General features: G+C 40.1%; 2 protein-coding genes across 2 annotated transcripts in view; one reads left to right on the top strand and one right to left on the bottom strand.

Moving 5' to 3' along the window:
* Nucleotides 1-1,578, bottom strand: part of rtn4rl1b (reticulon 4 receptor-like 1b) — a 129,822-nt gene extending 128,244 nt beyond the window's left edge. Inside the window, exon 1 of the mRNA XM_031873547.1 lies at nt 599-1,578. Coding sequence (XP_031729407.1) covers nt 599-611 — 13 coding nt within the window. The 5' untranslated portion in view covers nt 612-1,578. The remainder of the gene's footprint in view (nt 1-598) is intronic.
* An 857-nt stretch (nt 1,579-2,435) lies between these two features.
* The window catches only part of dph1 (diphthamide biosynthesis 1), a 57,557-nt gene continuing 39,354 nt past the window's right edge, over nt 2,436-20,638 (top strand). The window contains 4 exon segments of the mRNA XM_031873527.1: nt 2,436-2,452; nt 2,454-2,512; nt 4,066-4,215; nt 12,223-12,286. Coding sequence (XP_031729387.1) covers nt 2,436-2,452; nt 2,454-2,512; nt 4,066-4,215; nt 12,223-12,286 — 290 coding nt within the window.

A 20,638-nucleotide genomic window follows, 5' to 3' on the forward strand; every position in this document is an offset into this window, starting at 1 on the left:
TGGCCAATTAAAGCCGAGAAAGAAAGAGGCTGTTCCTTGGGACAAGAGATCATCAACTGAGAGTCTTTTGTATAATGTGTATCTATCTGGGGAATCTTGATATCAAAAGTTTGAGGAGCTCTCCCCTTTTATATGAGGTGCCAAAGGTCTTGAGTGTTCATATAGTGTGTAGCCAGGGGAGAATAACCCTGTGAACTGAGGTTTGATCTATCACATCTAGATGTACTGACACACAGCAAATAATAATGCTTCAGCAGAGCGCAATGCTGGGAGAGATAGCCTTGTGACCCGGGTACAACTCATAAACTGCAGTGCGGCATCAGCTGTATTAATAGCACACAGACGTCCCCATGCTTCCTTACAAAAATGTTTAATTCCCATAAATCTTGTTCTGCAAATTAAAGATGCGCTTGAAATGGCGCATCGCCTGTAATAACACATCGGCGGGGCAACGTGGTGCATTATGGATGTGTCATATTTAAACATCTGTTTCATAAGCGTAGAAAGTAGCCTACCAGCATTACATTTACACACCTTAGAACGCACACTTCGCCTTATAGGCTAAATAGGCTACTGAGAAAAGTTGAGTGTTACTCACCCCTTTTGAACATTTTGTAGGCTTAGGTGTATTTCGTCTTCTGTCCTCTGATAATCATCTATTCTTATATTCCAGACTTAAAACTTGTGCGCTTCAGTTTTGAAGTTGATCAGGGGCTTTGGTGGCTCGTCGTGTAAATGTCAGCTGTCACTCCTCACGATTTGCTTGCGATCCACTGTATTGAGTTGCACCGCAGACTGCCGTGGATTTGATAAACATTGATAACAGACAATAATCTCCGTTTCCACAAAGTCTGGCAGACCGCAGTCGGACCTGGGAAATTAGGCGACAATCATCGCGGAACGGACGCACTGAAATCATCCCCACGGTCCGAAATAACAGCAACTCCGGTGTGTATGATGAGCATAAACGCACAGTAGTCCGATTCAACCTCTGATAGCCAACTCCTTTTTTTAGACGCAAATTACCGTAGAGGCTGCGAATCAGTTCTGGGGGCAAGTCAACGGTGAACACAAGCAGCCCCCCCCCCCCCCCCCTCCAAAAAAACCCCAAAAAAAACACCACAGATATTTTAACTCAAGTGGCCAATCTCAAATTCTTCTCTCGGTGCTTCAGAGTCTTTCAAATCGCATCATATTCGTTAAAATCTCTAATTAACACAAGTTATGTGGATTCACATTCCGCCTCTGATGTCGGATTATAAACGCAGACTCCTCAAATCCTCCTTAATAGTGTAGACTTTGATGGCTTCGGTTTCCTTAAAATCCCCTCTTTTTCTCCAGCTCGACTCGCGATTGTTACATTTCTGTGATCTTGTCTGAGAAGATCTCTCTGCTGTCCGCTTTATGGATCAGAGCTCGTTGCTGCGCTCAAGGAGGGAGAAAGTATGTTGTACCGCCTCAGCACCTCCACCGGGCAGCATCCTGCTCCATCCCTCTCACTGTCTCTGTCCCTGTCTGCCCCGGCAAGACACACACGGCTCCCTGACACCCGAGGTCTTCATAGTAAATATGATGTGACACAACAGGACCAAATCTACATGTAACAACATTATATTTACCCGTAGACCAAACACCAGGGGAACATGATCTGTGATGCTGCTCACTCTGCAGGGGGAATAAGCTTTAATGAAAGCCGCTGATTTATGGATCAAATAGCTTCCACCCAAATCAATATCTTACAGATAATGGACTGATGCATTAGATAAACTGACGCCCCCCCCCCCTCTCGCTCTCTGCATTACACATTTTAGTTGATTACTTTTCAATTGAATTACATTTATGTGGTGTTGTTTTTTTAGCAATTGTAATTAATTAATTATTCATTCATTTTATCCCAAGCCTCACTTAGTTAATTGTGTTACATAAATTCCCTTTCCTGTTTTATTTCATGTTATGTTTTATTTTAATTTCATATTTATTCTGTTATGTTTTACTTTTTTGTCTTATACTCTTGTTTTTTTATTTGTATGTAGCCAGGTACTTTGAAACTGTCGCTCTGTGTACATGTTTGGCTACACAATATTTCAATTTATTTCTATTAATTTCATGTTTTACTTTCAGTTTATTTTTGTTTTGTTATACCTTTTTTTCTTTACATGACAGGCCCATGTAAAGTACTTTAAACTGCCTTAGAGAACAGATTTGGCTGTAAAATATACATTTTAGTCTTTAAGTCTTTTTTTTTAAAATTGTAATATTGCCACCGTGGACAATGGACATTGCACGTTAACCCATAGAAATATGCCGCATTGAACTGTCCTATCTATCGCTAAGGTCCTGTCTTCCTGTCCCGTTCAGTGACATCGGTTACATCCGTGCTCGACTTCTCTCCACTGACCTCTGTAATCGATTGGTTTCGCCTTTCTCTTCCTCACATGTTTCATGTTTGGGAGAAAAAACATGGCAGCGCCCACGACTGAAGTGCAGATTGTTCCGGCAAAAAAGCCCACAGGTAACAATTAACACCGAATTGGAAATATTTTAATGATAGCCGGAATATTTTATACAGTAGACAAAGAAATGTGTCACTGCTGTGAGTACTTTATAGAGATATCTGGCTTCCACGTCGATGAGGAAACGTTACAATCAGCTGTTTTCAGCACAACTACTCAGCAGTCTGGCTGCAATGCAAACAATAAAATGTTTAACCACCACACGTCTGGTGTGCATGGTGTTTAGTTATCCTGCTATGTTCGGTACCATCAACATACTCGTTTAGAGCAGCAACAGACTCGTTAGCATCCAATCAGCGTCCAGTGTTGACGTCTCACCCGACTTCATGAGTCTGACAGATGAGTTGTGTGTTTTAAGGCTCTATGAAAGCCGGTGTGTGTGTTTCATCGTTACCGCGAGGATCACATTTCCTATCACATAACAAAAGGGAAAACAAACCGGTGCAGTCCCCAAATGAGATTGTACATTGTGATCGAAACAATTTGCCTGTACTGTTCCCGGGGAGTCACTGTGCTTTTTTTCGCCTAGCATGCCTCCGTGGATCGTGGTTGTACCTGGACCGTGGCCCTTTCTGACACCCACCGCTGCTATTATTATTGTTATTAGTCACATGTCCTTTACTAGTACTGCTTTTATTATCATCCTATTATATCCATGGCAAATGCTGTTTTCTTATCAGTGGTAATCCTTTTCTTTTATTATTTCTCCTCTTATTTTTGCCCTCAAATTATGTATAATTTCTTTCAGATGGATTGAATATGTTGACATTTTATTGTGTTGTTAATTGTGTACACATGACATCTATTGCACGTCCGCCCATCCTGGGAGAGGTATCCCTCCTCTATTGCTCTCCCTACGGTTTCTTCCCTTTTTTTTTCGTGGTTGTACAGATTGTAAAGCCCTCTGAGGCAAATTTGTGATTTGCGATATTGGGCTATAAAAATAAAATTGTATTGTAATTGAGAACAAGTGCGGCTACGTCAAGCTTAAAAGCTGCCAGTAGAATATGAGCAAAATCTATCTAACTTCTTTCCATGTTCAACCGACTGGTTTGATTGGTGGAAAGTGACATAAGGGGACTGAATTTAGACTATAAGAGTAAGCTGTAAGAACTAATACTTTGGATTTGTTGTATGTTGTGCTCATTAAAACACTTCCTGCTGGGTTGCAACTCCAATTCCACGTCTCTTCTCGTCATTCCTGCCACAACAGTTTTTCTTGTAGCTTGTAGAAAACAATTAAGATTCTAAATTGACAAATTTGTGGTGCTCTACTCTTCCATCGCTCTCTCCCTCTTAAAAGGTGCCTTGATCCTGTAGATCAGAGACACATTTGGACAACTTTCCTGAACTGTATTACCCGCCCCCCCCCTGGCTGTTTCAAAGCATGAACTATACTGACTGCTCCTGCTGAATAACTACACTGATTCAGCTTTGACGTTATTGTTTGACTCTGATCCTTGCGTGATGGTCTCTGTTAGGTCTGATGGATATGCTTGAATCTTCTGTTCGCCGCACTGCTGACAGCTCAATCATTTAACTCTCTCCTCAGTCCGAGGACCACGGCGGGTAGCCAATCAAATTCCAGACGAAATCCTGCAAGACCCTGAGTTACAGGAGGCGATCAAAGCCTTGCCTGCAAATTACAACTTTGAGATCCACAAGACGATTTGGCGAGTGAGACAAGCGAAAGCTACGAGAGGTGAGCTCGGTTCTTTCTTCATACACTTGATTCAATTTGGGTGGAGCATGCAAGATTTCAAATGGGAAGAGCAATTGTAGAATAAGCTTCATTGCAATGGTGAAATAGGGTCTGGGTGGTCCTCGCTTAAGAAAAGCCAACTATGCATTGTGCAATATGCTAATGCTCGCAAGTGAAGTCTAACCACGGCATAAATTGCACAACTGATTTCTAAAAATGAATTGCATTAGCTGAATTGGAGCGTATGCTGGTTTAAGTTACTTGGAGGTAAAGGTTGCAATGAATACAGTCTTTACAGAGCCTGTACATATAAAATGAATAGCCCTAATTTATAGTCATATTAGCAGAGATGGAGCACAAATTATGCTTTATGAAATGAGATCTCTGTCCCAAAACCTGACACTGACAACCATTACACTGTGCCACCATACCCTTCCTCATCTTGATTCAAAAATATATACATAATAAGAATATAATACTCACACCTCATTTACAGCTACTTTTCAGGTTAAAGAGTTAATGTATGATGAGCACACGGGATGCACGTCGCGTTGTGCATCTCATACAAAAACACGCGTGCAAGCATTCATTCAAAATGCCATCCATCGGTGCATCTGTGCTGTGACCTACTTTTGACGACTTTATTGTACAATCTGTAACCTGCGAGGTTCACACAGGTTTATCCAGTGTTATAACAAATCAAAAACAGGCCCGGTTTCCAAAACGCCATGTAGGTCATCCCACAGTGACTGCCATTCAATGTTTTTTAATGTATTTTTGACCCATACTGAAAGCAGAACTTGGCCTCATAAACAACAAACATTTCTGTTTGTCAACTATAAAACTGGGCAGCAATTTCAGTTGCCTCTCTGTTCAGACTGTTCAGACTTCATGTCCTTTGTTTGTTGGTGTTATTTCAGGATGGAGGTCATTTAAACTGATGCAAGATATAGGTTACAAAAAATAGTGTTGTCAAACAGAATAATAAGATCTGAGCAAAAATCTGAATTGAGTAGCAAGGCCTACAGTAGGACTGTAGCCTCAGGACCAACTGAGGGCACAGTGGGAGGCTTCACTGTCTTCACTGACATCGACTGCTACTGTATTATGTGGTCTATGGCAACAGGCGAATCATTTTTTGTGCTGCTCTAAAACAGATTTTTGTAATATTTAACGATAATAATACATTGTTTTAAATATATATCGGTGTGTTAAAAACCTAATTCAACAGGTCTTAATTCTCTCTCTAATATCTTATTTTTTATATTGCTGTGAAAACATCACCTTCAAACAACTGTATTTAATCAAGTTTCTTGTCAAAAACGACACTTCACAAGATAACAGCACAGCATGTGATGATGACGTAATAATTTACCTTCGCCTAATTTTTGCTGAGGAGCTTGAGGGAAAAAAAATCGTCCTTCAGTAATGTAAATGTAAAAATACATAGTCCTTCAATCTCCTTGGCTGAAAATATGCAGATGGCATACCAAGAGGATTGAATCATTTTTCAAATATCCCTGTGGGAAGCGTGCGCTTTACCGCAGCTTGCTGGCTCTGCTTTTTTTGTTGTGTGACCTTTTGTTTTTTTGTATCAGAGCTCTCTCTCTCTCTCTCTCTCTCTCTCTCAGAGAGCATAACTCACCTATCACCCCGGTGTCTCTCAGTTCCTCTTTGTGTCCATCTGTTTCTTTGTCTTTCAACTCCTCTTGAGTGCCATACACTGTGCTTTTGAAATAGAGGACTCATTATATTTCAGCTTTTTTTTCAGAGTTCATAAATAGTCACACGCTTTGTGTTGCTTTGCCTAGTTTTCTCATTTTAGTCTAATTGTGTGTTTTGATATAATCTGTTGCACATCACCGCTCTTTACATGAGCAGCTTGGTTGTTCAGAGTTGTTTTAACTGCTGTCTTGATAAACGTCGCACATTCAGTTAATAATAACTAGCTGGATTGAGTCTAATGTTTTGTTTATAGAGAAGCAATTGTTTGAGTGATGCTTGGAAAAGGAATTCAGACCAGGATGGAGGTTCTTCATGTTAGCCATTCACAAATACGTTGGAAGCAGTGTATTTGTTTGAAATCAGGGCTCACCTTTTTTTTTGGAAAAGACAGAAGTTTGGTAGAAACAAGTAGATTTGCACTTTCCAGCCCAGGTTTGTGTTCATTACATCAAAACTATCATATGTGTTTCCAGGTAATGACATTTACCCTTGGTGTTGAATCTTTTTTCTTAGGATCGCTTAAATGTGTTTGAAAACAATGTCCAAGATATACCAGCTGATTCATCAGTCGGCTCTAATGGAAATTACCATGTGTTTCCTCCAGGTAAAAATCTTTGATCCTCTGTGTTTAGTTTTTAGTCAGCCTTGCACTCAACTGGTAAATCTTACTTAGAAAAACAGAATAATTAGACAAGAAGCAAAAAGCAGTTCGGTCTTGAGTGTCTTGGGCGACCTTGAATTCATGAAAGTGTTCCCCTGCAGGGATTGTGAAATGCCCGGGGAGTTGTTCTGTTTTCCAAGGTCTTCTCACAACTTAACTACAGACAATCAAACGATCAGCACAGCTGACAGTTTATCTTCAGATGTTTCCTTGAGTTTCAAGACAGCAAGCAACATGTAGAGCATTTAGTTCCTCCTTTTAGTTTCCATGTTACAGTAACCTTTATGAGAGGGTAGGGTGTGGGGAAATAAGAGAAACGTTGTAATGATAGTGATATTGTAATGGCAACATATTTAGAATCCTAAATTCAATTTTGATTTGAGCATTGCCTCAATGCCAATGTTACTTACTCATCCAGCTAAGCCACAGATGGCCCACCCCGCTAAACCGAGGCAAACAAGTGGCTGGTGATTTGCTTTTTCTTCCCATTACATAATGGTCCCTCTCTGAATAGTGTCTTTGTGCGTCCCTCAGTAACAGAACTACTGTTTTTATTCATCCCTTAATACAAATTGACTCCCCAGTGAGCAGTCCAAAATGTCCTTTTCTGCTCTGTCTGAACAGCTTGTTCCTTTGCAGAGATGACAGAAGACAGAGCGTTGGCTGCCAGTGTTAAGTTAAAGCAGATCACAGTCGGTAGTGTCTACAGATACTGAATAGAGTCTCATTACCACTACATTTTTACACACAATGACATATCCTAGCAGAATTGTGTCTATTGTGCCCAAATTCGAGTCGACATGCAGGTGACTTCCATTCACTCCTAATTCAGATGTGAAGTCACGTTTACGTGTGCAAACACAAACTGTGAAGACTTTCCAACTATAGACAATTCCAAAATGAAAATGTATGATAATTTGGAAAGGTTATTGAGTCATTTCAGAATGTATTTGTTCATTTATTTATATATATATATATATATATATATATATATATATAATGTTAGACTAAATAGTGCATACATAATGCAATACAACACAATATCACTGCAAACTGTGTGGACTCCAGAATTAACATAAAGTTGAATCAACACATTTCTTGAATAATTTCAACAGAAATTATAACCCTACCGAATGTCTGATTTATTGCAGCACTGTTGTATTAGACTTTATTAGTTGGAGCTGTGTGTTCCTAATAAACCTGATTCCTTATTTCATTATGTCCCCTTTTTCTAATATTGGCCATGTTGAAGTTCCATAACATACATAGTGACACAGAGGACTGAGATGCATTACCATCTGCATACACACCCACGAGTCAAAATAAGTTTATTTATATAGTGCTCACATCATAACAGAAGTTATCTCAAGGCACTTTTTATATAGAGCAAGTCTAGACTGTACTCTTAATAATATTATTTACAGAGGCCCGAGAGAGACAGAAGTAATCTACTGCAGGATAAACCCTGTATATATCCCTATCCCAATCTTCCTAGTCATAACCCCCCTTTTGGAAATTCTGAGTAATCCCTTGGCTTTGTCCGTTCAGTCTGCCGTTCACTGATAAATTGGCCTTTCCAGTGCTTTTTAAGTTTACCTCCAGTCTGTGATAGTTAACGTAATCCCACATGTAGCTTCCTTGCAACCTGTACTGCCTGGAGCGTTAAAACAATAGGTTTGCATACAACGGCATCATTAGATGATCGGGGATTGACAGTTCATGTCAGCCTTTTGTCACTGCACATTGAGAAAGCTGCATGTCTGTACATGTAGTGATCCACAATACATAACGTGTCCAAGAATAAGAAACCTTCCACACTTGTTTCTTGGAGTTGTTGAACTGTATAAACATGTGACATCTGAAGCCTCCAAATGAATCCCTCTTGTCCCGTTTCACGTCCGTGTGGTTTAGGTTCTCTGATTTGTAGGGGCAGGAGTGCACTTCCAAAAGGTAGAAGCAGCTCATCATTCTTGCGTGAAAACTCAAACATGCATTCAAACAGCCGGTCCCACCTCCAGCGTCTAACTCACCTTTCGCCAGGGGCAGCAGATGGAGAGAAAGCTCTTTGCCTCTGTCAGCTGTGGCAGAGGTGTGCTCTGAAACCTTTCTCTGTTAATAAACTTGCCATTTTCTAGGTAATTACCTGTCTCTCACTGTCTGCATGAGTGCTTTGTGATCCCTTAACCTTTCATCAGTAAGAATTGCTTTCGCTCCTCCTTCTCACACTGCCACATCTATCACTCCATCTCATGGCCATCCACCCTCAACCTCCTTGACCTTTTTGTCTGTCCCGGCTTTTATATTGTTTAATGCCGTCTGGCCCACGAAGTGTTGAAATTGTTTCAGGCCTAGTCATGTGAAAACGCTGCGCTGAATTCGGTGTCTTCGAGTTGTAAGTGTCCACTGAGACATTGATGGATTTATTGAAGTGAGGTGCGGTAGAGTTTGACTGGGAGAAAATATCATGGTTGATTGAAACAAAGCCTTTGTCTCTGTGGCGCTCACTCAATGTAGCTGCCATGGTAGCTGGGACGTCATACTGAACTGGTCGATACCTTATGAATGCATGTTTATGATCATATCAAATCTAGCTACATGTAAGGTAAATTCCTGCTTCTCAAAAGGGTCGATGGCAAAAAGAGAGTTGTTGACCGGAATGATACATGTAATGTAATCCCAAAGCACAACCCCTGTATTTTACATCGCAAACAGACAAAATCACATTATAGTAACAATGAGCTAAAGATTCATTCTAGTTGAAAACCACAAACTCCTTTAAAAATAAAAAATGTTAAATGTATGTTTGAAAGGAATCCCTTGTTGCCAAGATCTTTGGAAACAAACACTTGAACACATAAACACTTTAAATGTGTTAGATGGGCTTCTGGGAAATAATATTTCACCATTTTATGATTATTTTATAAACAATCAACTGGGAAAGTGCACTCTGTAGCACACAGATCTCTGCCAAGTGTGTCTGCAACGACCACTGCTTTAATGTTGTATTGAATTAGTACAAACCACAATTACCCCCCATCGAGACCACAAGTGTATCAGAAGCGTTTTTCACTCGCACGTCTCATGCAATAAATACGCTCTCATTTTAATCTATGCAGTTGTCTGCTCCGGCACCATGCAGCTTAACTGCCGTTCACTGTGTAACACATCATATTGACTGATTATAGACTTCCTCTACCTGTCCTCTGTCAGTTCAGCTTTGTGTTTAGTTCTGTTAGCTTTATTATTAGCCCCATTAGCTGTTACCTCTGTTAGCCAACCGCTAACTAGCTCTCCTCCTACAGGCCATAGACTTTGTATTAGACCGTGACGTCACCCTTTGGTGCGTGAACTTCCACTTTGAAGCCTCAAGTTCGGTATTTTGGCCGTCACCATCTTGTTTTCTTTGCAACCAGAGGTGACACAAAAGTGTGGAGCAACCAAAACTGTTACAATTAACTTTCACCCACTGAAAACACATTGTGAAAGGGTTAAAGTTTATTGTTATTGTTTGTAGTAGTAGTAGTGTGAGGAAGTGTGCCATGTCACCACACCATATTTGCATTCCTCATTATTCTCCTCTCGGTCACTCTTGTCTTTTCCTTCTCATCCACTTCATGCACTGATTCCTGTTCTGTTACTTTGCGAGGCTACTTGACAAGATCAATATCGTATTACTCTCTGATACGAATGTGTTGTCAATTGTATTTGATGATCCTATTTATGTGTGCTAAATTCTTTACCACCGAATATAAGATCCTTGATGCAATAAACACAAGACATCTTGCTTAAGAAATTCCCAAAGGCCATTTAGATTTTCATCTTCTTTGAATTCAAATATATATATTTTTTAATCATTTCACAAAGGTTAACACACTACCATAGGAGAGGTGGCTGATCCATAAGGTCCAGCAGATACTCCAGCCCCAATAAGTACACATGTCACCATTGAGCCAAAGCTAAAAATAAATACAAATGACACACATTTTTTTGTGGTTGTTCACCGAACGCTGGAAGCTGTATCGGCTGATATAATTCACCGATCATGGGGTCTCTCTGAATCCCTCTATTTATCGTGTACGATTATTTATTTATTTATTTTACTACATATATGTAAATTAAAAGCAGAGAAAGTATCATTCATTTATTGGCATGCAACATGAGCAAAATATTCCACTCTCTCTTGGAGACACTTTCTCTCATAGCCCCTTTTTATACGCAGATTTCGCAGTACTGCTGTTAATAAAATGGCCCCTCATTACACCGGCTTTGCTTTTTTACACTCAACCAAACCAAGCCGGCATAATGCTGCATAAATTGCAATTTTAGATTGCATGCCAGGCTTGACTTGAAACACAACAGCGTCAATGTCTAGTGTGCATTCACCCCCACCATGCCAACTGTCCCTTTTTATACAGATGTGGATATTTTCTCTGTGACTACCTCCACTCACGGCTTAGCGTCGGAGCAGCAATGCCCCCACCATTCGTGTCCCTACCTTTCGTACAGAGCAGCAGGGTGGAATAACGGCGCAACAGTCCCGATTTGAACAGGCTGTGTAAAAAGGGCTTTCGAGACACAACTCACATCCGCAGAGAAGCCATTTTAGCTGCATGTAGACAAATTGTCTCGCATATTTTGAGTCATCTGATCGCATGGTCTGATTGGCTCTTATATTGACTATCAATCAAACTATTTACAATTAATATTGGCTGATAATGATCAGTGGCCGATCAATCAAAGGACTCTTAATTAAGAGTTCCTTGGGAAACACATTCCTTTGCCCACTGCAACCTTCCTTCAATATACCTGCAACTACTTTTTAGAAGGCGAGCATCTTTCATGCAATACTGATCCCAGTATTTAGCTGCAAATCCAGCGATCTCACATGACATCTCCAGTCACCATTTGCATAATTTATCTTTAAAGGAATATGCTCAAAGGAAAGGGCCGCATTTCACAGATTGCAGTTGAGATGCTTCCAGGCCCTTCTGCCTGTTTGATTAAAAAAAAACATGCATGTCTCCCCATGCAGAGTGAGTCTGAAACGAGGCACAAACCACTTAATAAATCCTGCCCTAAACAAGGTTTTTCCATTGGTTCATCTCAGTTGGTGTCACAGATGAGTAGATCAATAGGTTTCCTGTTGTCAGCACTCAACACCATCAGCAGGACCAATGGTTAATTGGTTGCTTAATTTAAATTTTTATAGCAGCCCCATCAATTTTTCCACATTAAAATATATCTATCTTGTGTGAAGTTGGTGGGGGGGTTCAGTGGCAAAGAGAGTAAAAGTGTGACCCAGAGCCAGTGGCAGGCATGGAGACAGATATGAAAAAGAGAGAGTTCAAAGGTTTCGTACAAGCCATGAGCTGAAGAGATAGACCTGTGGTTATTGGTTTGGAATATATTTCCAACCGCCCGGCACCTGCTGAAATAAACCCAACGCTGTGGCAGAGGGGAAATTACCCTGAAATGTCACTATTTGCTGTCAGTGAAGTACTCTGAACCAGTAGCAGAAGATATGAATAACTGTGCTGTCCAGGATTTATTAAATAACATGTTGCTGTCACTCCAACAGAAGTATGTAACTCTCTGTTTGCCTTTTTTCCCGCTCTCTCCAGTGGCTCTGCAGCTTCCAGAGGGCCTCCAGATGTTTGCCTGTGTCATCGCTGACATCATTGAGAGGTAGGGAGGTTATTTTGATTGCTTAACTTATTTGAGAGTCCATATGAGTAGGAAGCAGGTGTAGAAGTTAAGCCAGTAGAGTAGGAACTTTAGCTCCTGCAGTCACCTGGTACTCATTAGGAGAGCGAGAGCTTTATCGCAATTCCCCGCCTTTGACCCAATCAGGGATTCAGCAGAAAATGAGACATGATTGCGCTGTTTTAGGGCAGAGCAGATATCACAGCTTGCCCTGCTCACAGTCGGAGGAGGCAAAATATATTATTCTTGTTAATTACATCTTCTTTCAGTCTGCATATGCCCTACTGCACAGCGGCACTCTATCACACAGACACCACAATGTTTTTATTTTTCTTCATCCTGCAGTGAGAAGTGCTTTAGCATTAATGTGCTCTTTTATACTACGCTGTGGTTTGGCCCACCCTGTGATAAATAAGATGTCTGCTTGGTTAATAGTAACGCACATTCTGAAAAAAACTTTTATGTGAGGGTCACAATAATCTAAAAAATCTGCTGTGTTTTTTTTATATTTTTCTCCCCGCTTTCTGTCTCTGTGGTCTCATTTCACTCATTCAGATGGCCTCAGTTTCTCAGGAGCACTCTCCGCTAAGTGTTTTCTCAAAGAAAGCGGCTGCTATCATTAAACACCCAGAGTGGTATCTTTTCATAGGTGTTTAGTCAATACTAACCTGATTACGAGATGAAGAATAGAGTGGCTAAAGCTGCCATAAACTTTTCAGGCTGGGCGGATATTTGATTTCACACAGGAAACTTGGATCACATCAGTTGGACTATATTATTGTGCTCTTCGTGCCGACGTGGCTTTATATAACTATGCCAAGACACATTAATTTCCCAAATAAATTAAACTTATTACTTAGAGAGGTGTTGTGGAAAGTGTTTGTCTTTCCCCCTTGCTTCAACTCTTTTATCTATCTTGTCTTTTTACTTTTTTCATCTTTTCTCCAGCTGTATAAGACCTTTATCGCTTTATCGATCCATCTTTACTTTCATTTCTACGTTTTTTTGTTTTTATCACGGGAAAGATGATAGAGTAAAGTTTTGATGATATGGTCTGGTCTTATCAGTTCTGCTGCTATCAGTCTGAGAGGTACCACTGTTTGCTGAACGGCTTTTAAACCACATGCCCAAGCAGTCCACATTTATACGTTTGAATTGTCACCGTCCAACATGGAGTCTGCAAAATCGGCCCCATCTCTTCTAATGAGAGCAATTAGCGGACACTAATTGCTTCTCTCAATGTATCCTCTATCGCTCATCCCTCTGCATTTTTCACCCTGTCTTCACCATCCACATAATTTCTCCCCTAGCAGAGAAGATGGTTCTCACGGTTTCCCTTCATTAGCTCCTGCTATATAGTTTCCCTTAAGCTATGTTGCATCTGTCTGTGCTGTCTCACTAAATAAGTTTTTTTGCAATTCTAGTCTTTCCAGATTTAACAGATGGATTCTTTGAATCCTGGATGAACGTCAGAGCCTTTGTGAAGCACCAAATTACTTTCTATCTTCTGCACCGACTGACGGGTTGAATATATAATTTGAATGGTATCAGCTGAGTTTGAGTGCTGTTGCCCCCCTACACAATAACAAAGGTCTGGACAAACTCAAAGATGGATAAACATGTTGGTCATCTAGGATCACACAACAGTTTCCTCCTAAAATAATATTTCTGGTTTAGTACGACTTGGGTATTATTTTTGCAGCGTTGACCTTTCTTTTTGGTTATGATAACATTTTACTGACCAAATCTGAGATCTTGGAATCAATCCATATAGCTGCAATGCAGACACTTTGTAAAAAAGATGAGAGTTTGGACAGATTATCTAAACCACTTTATTTGGAAGGTAAATTCAAATAGAGCCCACACAAAATGCTGACATTATTCCCAATTGCAAAGCAAAACTATCTGTGCACAAAGCTACGGCTGTAGATTCATTGTACATCTATCGTTTGTTGTTGATCCACTAGATATCAGAGGTAGGCGACCTTGGTGGCATGTGGCAGCTCATCCAATGGCACAATAACAAAAGGTGTGCCGCAGATTTGTTTTATCATACGCATGCCAAATATTGGGATGATACTTTTTCAGTCCCGATATAATACTTTTGCTTTGTGAATCGGCCCATACAGAGTACCAATCCAATAGCAATGTGTTCTTAATAAGCTGTATGCCTCACTGTGTGGAAGTGGGATCATTCTTTCATAAGTAAGAAGACATCAGACTCGACTTAAACATTGCTTTCATAACTTTGTAAAACACAGTGTAACAAATACATACCTAGATATACATGTACTTAATTCTTATTTATAATTACAGTAGTAAATTACACTCCAGCAATGTGTTAAAAGTATCCAGTATACAATGTTTAAACATAGGATTGAATTGAATAGATTGGCCTCATTTGTCCAATCCAGCTCTTTGAGTCAGTATCAGCCTGATATCCGATAATGGTATCATTATCGGTGCATCCCTAGCAGCTTTCACAGCCATTGACAGTTGTGCGGCCTGTTGTTTACGATAGTTTGAACACATCATGATAGCGTTATAATCATAGACTGTATGAAATATGGATGTTGTGTCTGTGACTGTCACCCATCGGTTTCTGAAGAGCCGTTGTGAAGCTTTGGCCCTCGCCATGTTAGCAGTGACAACAAAGCCGAACTCCTGGCTAATCTAAAAATGGGCGAAGAGGTTGTGTTTTAAAGGTTTTTCCTACACGGCTTATTTTGGACAGACAAATTGCGAGCTTTATTATGTCTTCACGCACGCTGAAGAACTTCCACCCCGACAGCATGTCTACACGTGTGTTTGTGGCTGTGATGTTGCTGTCTGTGTCGCCGATATACGTTTAACTGAAATAATGCAACTCCTGAAATTGATATGACATAATCGGCTAGACAGAGGACATATTACTCTATTGAAGTGGTTTGGACTGCAAAAACCATCAACTGCAATTGTACAGTGGTGTTACAGCGTGATGCCTCTTTTATCTTAAGAACAATCTTTGGCTGAGTGCAGACAGCAACTCGCAGAGAGCACACAAACCATCAAACTACTCACAGAATTAACGTTAATAAGCGACAGTTGACATGACCTGCTGCGGGCGATGTTTGTCATTTGAGCCTGTTAAAGCACCAGCTAAAAATGAAAGGCTGCTACCTGAATTTCTTGTATTGTAATCTTTCCTATTAGAGGGACTGAGGAGAGATGATAGATTTGTTACCATTTGAGCCGAGGGGATTTTGGGAGCCTCGGTGTCAATCACTGGTGCAACCAAATCATTTTCTTCCTTTCACACACTCTAATTTTCATACTCATATGCACTGGAATGCTTGCAGTGTAGAGCCTGGCTGTCGTTAAGGAGAGCAGCTCTGCAACAGCAGCAGGTTGAAGTGGATCCGTTTTTTTAGCAGATATTGATTCATTTAAATTATGCCCGGAATGGATATGCTTTATTTCCTTCCAAAAACAGTAATTTTGTTTAATATCTGTATTTGTAATTGTTACCAAAACTTTAACTTGGCAGATATAATATTTTGTTACTGATAACAAAAACTGGTGGCCAAAATTTGAAGATAAGGGATAAAACACAATTCTTCTTTAACAGGGTTTGTTTCATCCGTTGCTCGACCACTAGAGACGTAACAATGGTAGACGCATTGGAACAGGGTCACCATGAATCTGTGTACATACCTCAGAAAACACAACACAGGGTCTTTGCAAAAGTGTACACCCATAAGTTGGGAAGCTGCAGGGTATAGCTAATGTGAGTGCCACAAGAATGGCACTTTACAGTTGACAGTCACAACACGTCCAAGAGCTTATCGCAGCAAACCATGAATAAGGTGAACAGCATCTGGTGGCTCCTTACCGTATGATCTCTGATCCTGATGTGGGGATGAAACTGCAATATCTGTAAGGAGAAGCTAAAGGAACTCAAGGTCTTGGTTCAAGTGAACAATCTTAACACAAGAGCTCAGCATTTGGCTGATCCCTTCTAAGGTTTAACCCTGTCTGTCTCTGGTTGTTCAATCTTCCCACCTCATGCAACTGCTTGTGTGGGAGAAACCAGGGTGTTCTGCCCAGAACCCTGTCTGTTGCATTGATTGAAATGTAGCAAATGGGCATGCTAATCCTAATGTGGATCTAGCATAGTGGAGGGTGGAATTTGGAGAGAGTGAGCGACGGTAACCTTTGGATGTTGGCGCAGCAGGCAGCTAACCTCGTGTCACCGAGCTTATGTTGAAGGTTACCAGAGGTCCCAGGATTTGGGCGGCTCTGCCATCACCATAACTGCCACAGTCCCTCGTACTCGAGAGACAGGGCTGAGGTCCATATCAAAATGGGGATGAAAGGGCTAAGCTGCCCTCAGAGTAAGGCGCTTCAGTGGTAGGGACTGCTAAGTCCTAATGAGGACAAGCTGCTCCGAATTATGGCCATGCTGCATGTTAATACAAACCACACGCCCTTTACATGTGCACACATTTCCGACTTCAAATAAACAAAATAAGACAAATTAAAGTGGCAATAAACAAGTTTTAAATTTTCCCCCGCTAGCGTTTCCAATTGGTAATATTTTTGACTCCGCTGTCGGAAAGACAACCAGATTATTTTCTTAGCAACTGCCAACAACACAGGCGACTTTCTCACTAGATTTAGCGACTTCAGCGACTATTTGTAAAAAAACGACTAGCGACAAATCCAGCGACTCATTCAGACCATCAGGGAGAAATCCAGAAATATATTGAAATATATTATGTTCATTACCAATGCAGCTCAGAGTAATCTAAGTTCACAGCTCTTCTACCAACAGCATAGAGTCTCTCCCTCTCCTCTTGTTCTGTGCTCTGGCAGTCTCTCTCTCACTGCACCTGACACAACCACTAAGCTTTATGTAAAGTAATGTGCAAAGACCTCCCCAATATGCAGATTAGCGCATGATGTCATCTTGGCGACCTTTGGAGCTAGTGCTAGCTACTTGCATCGGAAAAGAGTTGGCAATAATGCACAAAAAACACTGCATTTTGTTTCCCCCAGTGACTTCCGTTGTTCCATTGTCAACCTTTTCTGCTACTGGCGATAGTGACTGCGAATAACATACATTAATACTCTTTGGCAAGTGGGGATAAAATGTAATATATTTTACAGCAGGGCCATGAATGCAAAGAGTCAGCCAATCCAATATGTTCCTGAAAAAGTTCCCCTTACTTTTCAGAATTATTTTATTTGAGTAGGGTTCAGTTATTAAGTTATATTTAAAACAGCGTCCTCTTACTGCACATCCGTCAAAATCTAGATGAGAAACACTCTTCGCCTTCATTATTACTGTGCACTCAAAGCAATTAAGCCTGTGAAAACACATTATTCGTGAGTTTAAAGGTTCATTGTAATCAGTAGTTTGAATTTTTCTGTCAAACTTTTTTTGTATAACATTACTTACCAGGTCTCTATCAAGGAAACTACTGGCTATTAGAGGGTTAAAGCATTTTTTGTTGTTTTTATTTATACTAACACTATTATGGACAGCATGCTAACTAATTGTATCTTGATGTTATATGCAAGATGATATACATGTAAAGAAATGCAAGAAATAGCATTTATTTAGCTATGCTTTTTTTCAGCCTACAGCCTTGGCCTTGAAGATGGTTATTTAAATATACATTACAACATACACATATCTGCAGAGATGCTAACATGTGGGTTAAGACAATGCACTTTATAAAGGTAGGGCTTGGTTTAAGTGTTTTATTGAATTAGATTATTTGTAGGCAGATGTACCTCGTAGACAGCAAATGAATAGAACCCCATACTGACATTACTAACCTAAAGATGTTTTCGCCCATAATACTCCATATCATATATTAGTCTTTCATTGATGTCATGCAGGCTACATGAACCTAAGCACTTTGAGATGGGAGCCCACTTGATACTTTGTGTAAATTGGTCTGTGCTGATAACTCCACTAATCCCTGCCGCCTAAATAACCATGTCATAATATGTAAAACAGCGTTCAATTTCTTCACTGCCATTCTCCTTTATCTGATTCTCATTTCATTCTTTACTCAGTGTTGACATTGTCACAAATTGAAAGACTTGTGAACTTTGCTTTCATACGTAAACAAGAGAAAAAGCTTTCAGTATAAAAGAAAGAATTGGTGTCTTGTGCGGGCAGGCAGTGATGCATGTGCTGTCACTGTACCTTATGTTTTATTGCCTTTGATTGTATGCCAGCTGTCTAGTCCTAGCTTTGGAATGATACTTTTATGAACTTACTTCAGTATTTACTGCTGCTGCTTTTGTGACAGTGGGCCGGATATGAAGAGAGTAGCAGAAAGCAGGGTATTTGGGGATGGCTCCATGTCCCAATCCATAAAGACAAATTGGCTGAGCACACAAGGCCAAAGCCTTTTGCTATTGAAGCAAAAAACAATAGGGAAAAATGAAACATTCTTTTCTCGTACTGAGGAGGAATTACCTTGCTATGTATCATAGATCACAAGAGACAATATACATGATTGAATAGTGATATTGTTTTATTGTTTGTTTCTAAAATATATACCAAGGACTTCCTGTAAAGCAGTATTAATATGGAGTGTTGTAGAGTTGAATTGCCTTTGCTGCAGTTTAAGGGGCACAGACGACTTTAAACAACAAACTAAACAATCACCTTAGAAATTGGGTAACTGATGAAAAAATCCTATTTCTATGTTCAGAGAAAATTACACTCATATGTCTCATTTTATTTTTATATATTAATGTGCGTGTGTGTGTGTTTCTTACTGATAAGATTACTACATTCACTGTATTTTCGCTATTTCTGAGAGAGCAGAGAAGCTGCTTTGAATGAAGCCATTACACCAAGTACTAAATTAATAAGTGAATTTTTTTTGGTCAGTGTTTGCTCACACAATTGAATCTAACTGTTGAATAGCCAGTTTCAATCACTATTCTTTACCCGTTGTAATTGATGGCTGCATGGTGGGTTATTCCAATTGTCAAGGCAAAGTGTTGCACAAGGGTGTCTATGAAGTTGAGGTCAGAAATGATTGGGTGATGCTTTGTAGAGTACTGTAGGTATAACATTACCTCTCACGGCAGCTGGATTCTCGCAATATCATGAAGTCACGCGAGAATCCATCTTTTCAGGCTTAGAGTAATGCGTTTGTGTACGTACCACAGAGCTACAGAACAACCAGCGTCCTGTGAGGAGCTACTGGTAGCTATGGGCGTGGTTTAGATGTGTGTGTGAAGCGACACAGAGAGGCAAATGTTCATTCAAATCAAAAATCTCCCTAAGAGGTTTAACGGAGAGGCTACAATCAGAGCCGGAGAGTATTCCTTCATTGAAAAGAGAGCGAAGAACGACACTGAAGGCTTTCTCGATGGAAACAATGTTTTCCGCCCATCTCCTGACTTGCTTCAGCAAAAGTTTGATTGGCAGATTGTTCATCCAGTCACCTGCCAAGTATTTTTTAAAGTGTTTGCCCTTTTCCAAGCAGTTTCCAATGATGGCTTCTCAGATGGTTCTGTGTGACAAACCATCTGGCACTTCGGGTTAGGTTTAACCATGATCTTTGTACCTATCAATATTTTTTATTCAGAGTCTTGTTTGTTTAGAGATACATGAAAGTCAGAGGTACAATACAGTAAACAAAATTTTGCAATAAAAAGTAGTTAAAAAGAAAGAAAGAGGAAGATCGAAGAACAGAGAGAAGCAACTCAATTGTGATGTATGAGTAATGTGTGACTGAAAGCCTCGATAGTCACCGGCATTTTTATTTTCCCTAGAACTGGCAGTTTCCCTAAACCCACTCATCAGTTACCAATTCCCATAGTTTCAAGTTTTTCAGCAGAATAACAGTCAGCAAAAAATTGCCTTCGTCCTCAGACTACAGTATAATGAGGCCCACATTTGTGATTAACATAGAAACAGGAGTAGGAAGGAAGCTTTCCCAAAAATGGCCTCATGAATAATGATAGTTTAGTAACTAAGCCTACGCATTGTCAGAGATGGCCAACCAGCCCTGGCATTGAGTATAAAGTGATGAGTAAGGGATATGCAATTTATAACAATCTTAAGGCACCTACATAAATGCTGTCCAACATCCAAAAATGCTGATCTAGTCGCAACAAAAAAAAAAAAAATTAAAAATCGTACAATAGTTACATTTGGCCAAAACAAACACCTCAACACTTGTGCATGCTTTTTAGCTTGCTAACAATATTTTCAGTGTAGGCCTTAAACAAATGGCGGCCATCCATTGAAATATTGTTGTGAAAAAAGTCGCCAGCTTCCAATACTTTAGTTTATGACCAAATACCTGCGTAACTAAT

Source organism: Anarrhichthys ocellatus, unplaced genomic scaffold (genome assembly GCF_004355925.1).
Source record: "Anarrhichthys ocellatus isolate YVR2014 unplaced genomic scaffold, GSC_Weel_1.0 scaffold72, whole genome shotgun sequence".
In the NCBI taxonomy this organism is placed as follows: Eukaryota; Metazoa; Chordata; class Actinopteri; order Perciformes; family Anarhichadidae; genus Anarrhichthys; species Anarrhichthys ocellatus.